General features: G+C 49.5%; 1 protein-coding gene and 1 long non-coding RNA gene across 5 annotated transcripts in view; both read right to left on the reverse strand.

Moving 5' to 3' along the window:
* Positions 1 to 1,309: 1,309 nt before the first annotated feature.
* On the reverse strand, positions 1,310 to 3,698 carry LOC119488433. 2 transcript variants are annotated; one of them, XR_005206973.1, is made up of 2 exons: positions 2,095 to 3,698; positions 1,310 to 1,988 (listed from the first exon to the last, which is right to left on the reverse strand). It is a non-coding gene; the product is annotated as an uncharacterized LOC119488433 (long non-coding RNA). The 2 variants fall into 2 exon arrangements; XR_005206972.1 differs by having other exon boundaries at positions 1,310 to 2,056.
* A 27-nt stretch (positions 3,699 to 3,725) lies between these two features.
* Positions 3,726 to 10,000, reverse strand: part of si:ch73-60h1.1 (calcium/calmodulin-dependent protein kinase type IV) — a 37,590-nt gene continuing 31,315 nt past the window's right edge. The window contains exons 8-12 of one of the 3 annotated variants that reach the window (XR_005206970.1): positions 8,311 to 8,386; positions 7,750 to 7,876; positions 7,392 to 7,544; positions 4,382 to 6,821; positions 3,726 to 4,346 (exon numbers count right to left, since the gene is read on the reverse strand). Coding sequence is in view for 1 of the 3 variants with exons in the window: in XM_037770097.1 (XP_037626025.1) it covers positions 6,300 to 6,821; positions 7,392 to 7,544; positions 7,750 to 7,876; positions 8,311 to 8,386 (878 nt within the window). In the remaining 2 variants the exon portion in view is untranslated. Of the gene's footprint in view, positions 6,822 to 7,391; positions 7,545 to 7,749; positions 7,877 to 8,310; positions 8,387 to 10,000 lie in introns of all 3 variants that reach the window. The other 2 variants (XR_005206971.1, XM_037770097.1) reach the window with 2 other exon arrangements.

The raw sequence follows: 10,000 nt of genomic DNA on the forward strand, positions 1-10,000 counted from the left end.
AGGAGGGACGAGTCTACAGACAGAAACTCTGCTCACAGGACTGATAGAGACTCAGAGGTCACAGGTTCAAGTCCCAGATTGGACACGAACACCCAGCTGTGGACAGACGGACAGTTTAAAGTACTGAAATATGTCTTCATATACCTGCTCAGGTACTCTGTTCACTACCTGCTCAGGTACTCTGATCACTACCTGCTCAGGTACTCTGATCACTACCTGCTCAGGTACTCTGTATACTACCTGCTCAGGTACTCTGTTCACTACCTGCTCAGGTACTCTGTTCACTACCTGCTCAGGTACTCTGATCACTACCTGCTCAGGTACTCTGTATACTACCTGCTCAGGTACTCTGTTCACTACCTGCTCAGGTACTCTGATCACTACCTGCTCAGGTACTCTGTTCACTACCTGCTCAGGTACTCTGTATACTACCTGCTCAGGTACTCTGATCACTACCTGCTCAGGTACTCTGTATACTACCTGCTCAGGTACTCTGTTCACTACCTGCTCAGGTACTCTGATCACTACCTGCTCAGGTACTCAGATCACTACCTGTTCAGGTACTCTGTATACTACCTGCTCAGGTACTCAGTTCACTACCTGCTCAGGTACTCTGATCACTACCTGCTCAGGTACTCTGATCACTACCTGCTCAGGTACTCTGTTCACTACCTGCTCAGGTACTCTGATCACTACCTGCTCAGGTACTCAGATCACTACCTGCTCAGGTACTCTGTATACTACCTGCTCAGGTACTCTGTTCACTACCTGCTCAGGTACTCTGTTCACTACCTGCTCAGGTACTCTGTTCACTACCTGCTCAGGTACTCTGATCACTACCTGCTCAGGTACTCTGTATACTACCTGCTCAGGTACTCTGTTCACTACCTGCTCAGGTACTCTGTTCACTACCTGCTCAGGTACTCTGATCACTACCTGCTCAGGTACTCTGTTCACTACCTGCTCAGGTACTCTGATCACTACCTGCTCAGGTACTCTGTTCACTACCTGCTCAGGTACTCTGTTCACTACCTGCTCAGGTACTCTGTATACTACCTGCTCAGGTACTCTGTTCACTACCTGCTCAGGTACTCTGTTCACTACCTGCTCAGGTACTCTGATCACTACCTGCTCAGGTACTCTGTTCACTACCTGCTCAGGTACTCTGATCACTACCTGCTCAGGTACTCTGTTCACTACCTGCTCAGGTACTACCTGCAAACAAAAACATCATTTAGTGAATTTAAACCATCATGATGAGAAATAAAACAGGAAGTAAAGTTGAGCCGTTGAATGAATCAAATAAAACTTGTTGTGATATCAGAGAGTTTTATGATCAGAAGCTCCAGCAGGAAGAAGAACAGAAGACTGATTCTATCAACTATCCTTACTGTACATGATGTGAATCCTCTCTCAGTGTCCGTCAGACTGACCTCAGCTGACCTCAGGTCAGCTGGTTCAGACTGACCTCAGGTGACCTCAGGTGACCTCGGGTCAGCTGGTTCAGACTGACCTCGGGTCAGCTGGTTCAGACTGACCTCAGGTGACCTCAGGTGACCTCAGGTGACCTCGGGTCAGCTGGTTCAGACTGACCTTCTGCAGGATTCAGAGTTTTTAATCTGATATGATCAACAGAAATAAATAATACATGCAGAGATACCGTTATATGTCATCCTTCAAAATAAAAGAGGTACGAGTTCACTCAGCAAACACAAAACAAACACCGTTTACAGTTTAGCCCCGCCCACCTCCGCCCCCCCGACGGCCCCTCAGAGCCCAGATTAATATCATATTAATAACATAATAAGAGTATAGATGTAAATCAAATATACAGAGTACATGCTGTCTACCAGGACCGCTACTCAGCCAGTGAGCTCCATTTGGCAAGAAGTTATACACACCTGTGGACAGGTAGAACAACTGTGGACAGGTAAAGCACAGGTAGAACACCTGTGGACAGGTAAAACACCTGTGGACAGGTAGAACACCTGTGGACAGGTAAAGCACAGGTAGAACACCTGTGGACAGGTAAAACACCTGTGGACAGGTAGAACACCTGTGGACAGGTAAAACACCTGTGGACAGGTAGAACACCTGTGGACAGGTGTTTACCTGCAGACAGGTGGACAGGTGAGCGCTGTGGACAGGTGTAACAGAAGACGTGTGTTCTTGTTTTTACCAGATTATTTAAAGAGGAACCAAACTCCAGCCCAGAGTCTGACCTTTGACCCGGTTCAGGAGACGCCTCCTTTGACTGACAGTCGAATGGACCAATCAGAGAGTTGCTTGTTTAGTCAGGAAGCATCAGAGAGGGGAGGCGGGTGTTCTTTTACTTCAGTAACAGTTTGAGTGCAGGACTTTTACTTTTTTGTAGTGGAGTATTTTCAGTACTTCTAACAACATAAAGCAGATGTTTTCAGTACTTCTAACAACATAAAGCAGATGTTTTCAGTACTGCTAACAACATAAAGCAGATGTTTTCAGTACTTCTAACAACATAAACCAGATGTTTTCAGTACTGCTAACAACATAAACCAGATGTTTTCAGTACTTCTAACAACATAAAGCAGATGTTTTCAGTACTTCTAACAACATAAACCAGATGTTTTCAGTACTTCTAACAACATAAAGCAGATGTTTTCAGTACTTCTAACAACATAAACCAGATGTTTTCAGGGCTCCAGAGGTTTTGTAGGTTTGGTTCCTGTTTAAAGAGATGAGCCCTTCAGGGACGGATGTGTTCAGGGTCTCATACGGTGGCTCAGACAGAACAGAATCACTCCTATTGATCCGTTAACACGCCGATAGAAACACACTTCCTGTTCTCACTTTGTAGTTTTCTGACGGCTGAGATCTGAGATATGAAACGGGGGTAAAATTAGAAATGCAGGAAATAGCACCTCTTAATTCTGTGTATGTTTTATGAGTAAATACCTTGGCTCACTACAGTATAGTAGTATAAATACTCTGGTTTCCTTCTCTGGATAGATCCGTGACCTGAACCAGATGTTTGGTCCGTCTGGGCCACCGTACGTTGAGGCATCAGGTCGCCTGCAGAGACGTCGGCATCATTTGTGTATAACTGTGGAAGCCCCCGTACAGAGAGAGGTAGAGCGTGTGCTATCAGATCAGGTTGGATTCAAGGTCAAAGGTCAAATTCTGGTATTTTGGGGGGTCTGAACATTAACTGTGTCTCTGGTGGAGCGGTGGAGACATCCGTCATCATCTGAATCAAACTATGTACAGGTGATCATCATCATCGTCAATGCTGATAAAAGTGTAAACAACACTGCGTTTTACTAGAAGCTCACAAACACAACACGTCACTGAACTACACACCGGATCTACCTACTCACAGCGGGAGTCAACGGTAAAGAGTAGAAAGGGTTAAAAAAACCTCTTCAAACGGAGTTCGTCTGAAGCCTCAACACATGCTGCCACACTGAGGAAGAGGAGGAAGAGGAGGAGGAAGAAGAAGAAGAAGAAGCTGCTCTCGCTCTCCTCCACGCAGACGTGTTCAATAAAGTTTCATAAAATACAATCAATCAACTCCGTCCTGAGGCCGAGGAAAAGTCACTTTCTGAAGAAGAAGAAGAAGAAGAAGAAGAAGTAGAAGAAGAAGTAGAAGAAGAAGTAGAAGAAGAAGAAGAAGAAGAAGAAGAAGAAGAAGTAGAAGAAGAATAAGTATAAGTAGAAGAAGAAGAAGAAGAAGAAGTAGAAGAAGAATAAGTATAAGTAGAAGAAGAAGAAGAAGAAGAAGAAGAAGAAGAAGAAGAAGAAGAAGAAGAAGTAGAAGTAGAAGAAGAAGAGTCTCCATTTGTCCCAAATCAGAACGTTTGACAGTGAGATGTTCAGGAACACTCTGAAATTTAAGAATCACAGCTCCCCTGTTTCCAGTCTTTATGCTAAGCTAGGCTAACCCCATCCTGACTCCATCTGAACATCTCACCATCAGTGACGGTAAACTAGCGACCAAACTGATCTCAGGTCTGTTCTCAGAGTTAAACTGGAAGTTTGGGACCAAAATGAAGCTCGTCTCCGTGGACGGACCGATCCGAAGCCCTCATCTGGACTCACTTCCTGATTGGAGGAGACGTGGCACCTACGTCCCGTCATTGTCCCATCATCGTCACCTACGTCCTGTCATCACCTACGTCCCGTCGTCGTCCTGTCCTGTTATCACCTACGTCCCGTCATTGTCCCATCATCGTCCCCTACGTCCTGTTGTCATACGTCCTGTTGTAGTCACCCACGTCCAGTCATCGTCACCTACGTCCCGACGTCGTCACCTACGTCCCGACGTCGTCACCTACGTCCTGTCATCACCTACGGCCCGTCGTCGTCTCCTACGTCCTGTTGTCTTACGTCCTGTTGTAGTCACCCACGTCCCGTCGTCGTCTCCTAGGTCCCATCATCACCTACGTCCCGTCATCGTCCCGTCCTGTCGTCACCTATGTCCTGTTGTCATACGTGCTGTTGTCATATGTCTTGTTGTAGTCACCCACGTCCAGTCATTGTCACCTACGTCCCGTCGTCGTCTGGTACGTCCCGTCGTCGTCTGGTACGTCCCGTCGTCTTCTCCTACGTCCCGTCGTCGTCTCCTACGTCCCGTCGTCGTCTCCTACGTCCCGTCGTCGTCTCCTACGTCCCGTCGTCGTCTCTTACGTCCCGTCGTCGTCTCCTAGGTCCTATCATCACCTACGTCCCGTCATCGTCCCATCCTGTCGTCACCTATGTCCTGTTGTCATACGTGCTGTTGTCATATGTCTTGTTGTAGTCACCCACATTCAGTCATTGTCACCTACATCCCGTCGTCGTCTGGTACGTCCCGTCGTCGTCTCCTACGTCCCGTCGTCGTCTCCTACGTCCCGTCGTCGTCACCTACGTCCCGTCGTCGTCTCTTACGTCCCGTCGTCGTCTCCTACGTCCCGTTGTCGTTTCCTACGTCCCGTCTTCGTCTCCTACGTCCCGTCGTCGTCTCCTACGTCCCGTCGTCGTCTGGTACGTCCCGTCGTCGTCTGGTACGTCCCGTCGTCGTCTGGTACGTCCCGTCGTCGTCTCCTACGTCCCGTTGTCGTCACCTACGTCCCGTCGTCGTCTCCTACGTCCCGTCGTCGTCTCCTACGTCCCGTTGTCGTTTCCTACGTCCCGTCTTCGTTTCCTACGTCCCGTCGTCGTGTCCTACGTCCCGTCGTCGTGTCCTACGTCCAGTCGTCGTCTCCTACGTCCCGTCGTCGTCTCCTTCGTCCCGTCGTCGTCTCCTACGTCCCGTCGTCGTCTCCTTCGTCCCGTCGTCGTCTCCTACGTCCCGTCGTCTCCTAGGTCCCGTCGTCGTCTCCTACATCCCGTCGTCGTCTCCTACGTCCTGCCGTCGTCTCCTACATCCCGTCGTCGTGTCCTACGTCCCGTCGTCTACTAGGTCCCGTCGTCGTCTCCTACGTCCCGTCGTTGTCTCCTTCGTCCCGTCGTCGTCTCCTACGTCCCGTCGTCTCCTAGGTCCCGTCGTCGTCTCCTACATCCCGTCGTCGTCTCCTAGGTCCCGTCGTCGTCTCCTAGGTCCCGTCGTCGTCTCCTACGTCCCGTCGTCGTCTCCTACGTCCCGCCGTCGTCTCCTACGTCCCGCCGTCGTGTCCTACGTCCCGTCGTCTCCTAGGTCCCGTCGTCGTCTCCTACGTCCCGTCGTCGTCTCCTACGTCCCGTCGTCGTCTCCTACGTCCCGTCGTCGTCTCCTTCGTCCCGTCGTTGTCTCCTACGTCCCGTCGTCGTCTCCTACGTCCCGTTGTAATCATCCTTGACCACCAGGTGTGAATGTGATCGGACGTCATCAGAACTGATCCAGATCCAGATTAGGTGAGTCCGATGCAACGCTTTCATTTTGGTCTCAAACATGCTGATTCATCTGTTACTACGGTTACCGTGGTAAGAAGAGCCACCAAACACCGCGAGAGACACACCCTTTCATTTTGTGTTTAGTTGTTGTTGTTACCACGGCAACAGGAGCAGAGTTTATTCCCTCGTCGGTCCAGATGTGGAACAGATGCTTTTAGTTTTTCATGTCCTGAATCCTCCAGCAGTGAAACCAGAACAACCGTCCGGCTGCACCGACACCGAACGGCCTCGGTTAGCACGTAGCCGTTAGCATGTCAGCGTAGCCGCAGAGCTACAGACATGGAGGTTAATGGTAAACGTTAGCTCCGGATGCTAAAATGACTGCAGATGTTTGTAAAGACGGACGGATGAACCTCGATGTTTTAGTGGCCGTGAGAAACCGAAGCGTCTCCGCTCTGTTTGTCAGCTGATCACTGGCAGTGAGCGGTCTTACTGGCGGGCTCCGCCCCCGGCGTGAAGCCGTTGCTGAGGCTGTTGGGACTCGGAGGCGTGGCCAACGTGGGCGTGGCCTCGACCCTGTAGGCGGCGGGCTCTATCATGGAGTAGCTCTTCTGCGGCAGTCGCGGCTGGACCGGTATGGTTTTGGGGACGATGGACGCCTGTCGTAGTCCGTCGGCCCGCAGCGGCGGTCTGATGGGGGCGGAGCCTGTGGGCGTGACATCGGAGCCGGGTGGTTTGGGGCTGCGTGGAGGGGAGGGGCTGAGGGCACTTTGGTCGGCGGGCTTTGATTCGTCTTCGTGCGGCGGCGGCGGCGGCTGACCCGGGGACGGGGCTTCGTCGTCTGCGGGGGCGGGGCTTGTTGACGGAGGAGGCGGGTCCTGCTGCATGCTGCTCTGCCTGGAACCCCCCGAGCCCGGCATCTCACAGCTGTCGGTGCGACGCCTCGAACCCTCGTGCATCCGACTGGTCGCCACGACGGCCTTCATGGCAGCCTGTCGACACATTCACACTTTTATTATATAAAACCGTTTCCTCCTTCAGACGTCAGCGTTCCGCAGATAGAAACTCTACTTAAAGTCGTCTCCAGGAACGTCTGACGTCTCTAAAGTCAACACTGAACACAGTAAGCTACCTTCACCCAGGAGACCGACCCACGAGACCGACCCAGGAGACCGACCCAGGAGACCGACCCACGAGACCGACCCAGGAGACCGACCCAGGAGACCGACCCAGGAGGATGGGTTCACATCCCGTCTTTGTGTTCACAACCTTAACTTTCACTTTTCTTATTTTGTTAGTTATTTTAAGCCGAAACACGATCTTTTCCCTAAACTGAACTAAAGCCTACCGTCCACTAGTAGTCTGACTGAAGCCATCAATCTTCAGCTGAAACATACAGTTAGCTCGTCATCATTTCTGCTGACGCTTCGTGGACGGAGGAATGATGAATAAACGAGTCTTTACATGAACGTACAGGATGAACGTGTGAAGAGGTGGATGATGGATTAACCCTTCTAACTCTGGGCTGTTTCTCACTCAGCGGTCAACACTCAGATCCTCACTTTAAGTTTGCGGCGAGCGTTGAACTCCTGTAGTTTCCTCTGGGCGGTGTCCATGTGGGAGAAGCGGGCGGCCTTGCCGAGCACCCACGGGTGCTGCAGGGCCTCCTGGACGCTGAGGCGCTTGTGAGGGTCGAGGACGATCAGCTTACTGACCTGGGGACAGATAAACAGGATCAGGACCGAGTTCAGACTGCCTGTCCAGCAGGGAGTCCTCTCCAGGTGGCACTCAGTGTGGCTACTAACCCGTCACCATGGTTACTGACGGAGGCTATATAAAGGGCTCTATAGGTTGATTGAGTGAACAACATGTGTTGAGTTTAAAGTACTTCCTGTCCGGATGTGCGGAGGAGGAACTCACCAGATCCTTGGCGTTGAGGGAGACGTCGTCCCACCACGGAGACACAAACTCGTAGTCGCAGTTGAGGATCCGACTGTACATGTACTGATCCCCCCGCGGGTCGAAGAAGGGCTCGAACCCACAGAGTCTGAGGAACAGAACACCGTTAATGGTTCAGGTTCACAAGACGGCTGACACTAACTCACGACGAGCACTCTGACTCACACACTGAGACAAATAAACATTAGCAGACTTTAGTCTTGTTTTCAGATCAGTCACTTAGTGAATAACCTTCAAAATGTCACGATTCTATCCCATTTCAACAGCATGTGGTCTGGTGGAGCAGAGCGGTGTGTCTTTATGGACTCTCTTTAACATCAGACCCATTTAGAGGCTCCATTAACAGTTAATGGAGGAAAACAGATCAACAGGAAGCAGCGTTTCACATGATGTCATCGCTGTTATGAGACAGATGGACGACCATAAAACTGAGATGTGAAGTCCAGACTGACGGAGTGAGTCAGTACCGGATCAGGTCATTGTGTGTGTGTCATGCTGGTAGGGAGGTGTGAACGGACTCACAGGATGTAGAGGATGACGCCCACCGACCACATGTCCACCTCGGGGCCGTAAGCGTTTCCCCGCAGGATCTCTGGAGCTGCAGGAAGAGGAGCCGGTTAGCCGCCAGATGGCCGAAAGAAGCTCTAACGGAGAGTAATGTCAAATCCCACAGAGCGGCAGCTGCAGTGAACGCATCACTGTGAACGCATCACTGTGAACGCATCACTGCAGCTGCCGCCGGACAGCAACGCAGGTCATTAAACACAACTACAACTGATATCATACCATCTACTGCTGGTACTACACCATCTACTGCTGGTACTACACCATCTACTGCTGGTACTACACCTTCTACTGCTGGTACTACACCTTCTACTGCTGGTACTACACCTTCTACTGCTGGTACTACACCTTCTACTGCTGGTACTACACCATCTACTGCTGATACTACAGATTGTACTACTACTGCTACTACACCATCTACTACTGGTACTACACCTTCTACTACTGATACTACACCTTGTACTACTACTGGTAGTACACCTTCTACTGCTGGTACAATACGCACCACTACTACTACACCTTCTACTACTACTACTACAGCTTCTACTGCTGGTACTACACGATATACTACTGATACTACACCTTCTACTACTACTACTACAGCTTCTACTGCTGGTACTACACGATATACTACTGACACTACACCTTCTACTACTACTACTACAGCTTCTACTGCTGGTACTACACGATATACTACTGATACTACACCTTCTACTACTACTACTACTACAGCTTCTACTGCTGGTACTACACGATATACTACTGATACTACACCTTCTACTACTACTACTACAGCTTCTACTGCTGGTACTACACGATATACTACTGATACTACACCTTCTACTATTACTACTACAGCTTCTACTACTGATACTACACCTTGTACTACTACTGATACTACACCTTGTACTACTGCTACCACACCATCTACTACTGATACTACACCTTGTACTACTGCTACCACACCATCTACTACTGATACTACACCTTGTACTAATACTGGTACTACACCTTCTACTACTGATACTACACCTTGTACTAATACTGGTACTACACCTTCTACTACTGATACTACACCTTGTACTACTACTGATACTACACCTTGTACTACTACTGATACTACACCTTGTACTACTACTGATACTACACCTTGTACTACTGCTACCACACCATCTACTACTGATACTACACCTTGTACTACTACTGGTACTACACCATCTACTACTGATACTACACCTTGTAATACTACTGGTACTACACCTTCTACTACTGATACTACACCTTGTACTACTACTGGTAGTACACCTTCTACTGCTGGTACAATACGCACCACTACTACTACACCTTCTACTACTACTACTACAGCTTCTACTGCTGGTACTACACGATATACTACTGATACTACACCTTGTACTACTACTGATACTACACCTTGTACTACTGCTACCACACCATCTACTACTGATACTACACCTTGTACTAATACTGGTACTACACCTTCTACTACTGATACTACACCTTGTACTAATACTGGTACTACACCTTCTACTACTGATACTACACCTTGTACTACTACTGATACTACACCTTGTACTACTGCTACCACACCATCTACTACTGATACTACACCTTGTACTAATACTGGTAC

This window comes from Sebastes umbrosus, chromosome 5 (assembly GCF_015220745.1).
Source record: "Sebastes umbrosus isolate fSebUmb1 chromosome 5, fSebUmb1.pri, whole genome shotgun sequence".
NCBI lineage: Eukaryota > Metazoa > Chordata > Actinopteri > Perciformes > Sebastidae > Sebastes > Sebastes umbrosus.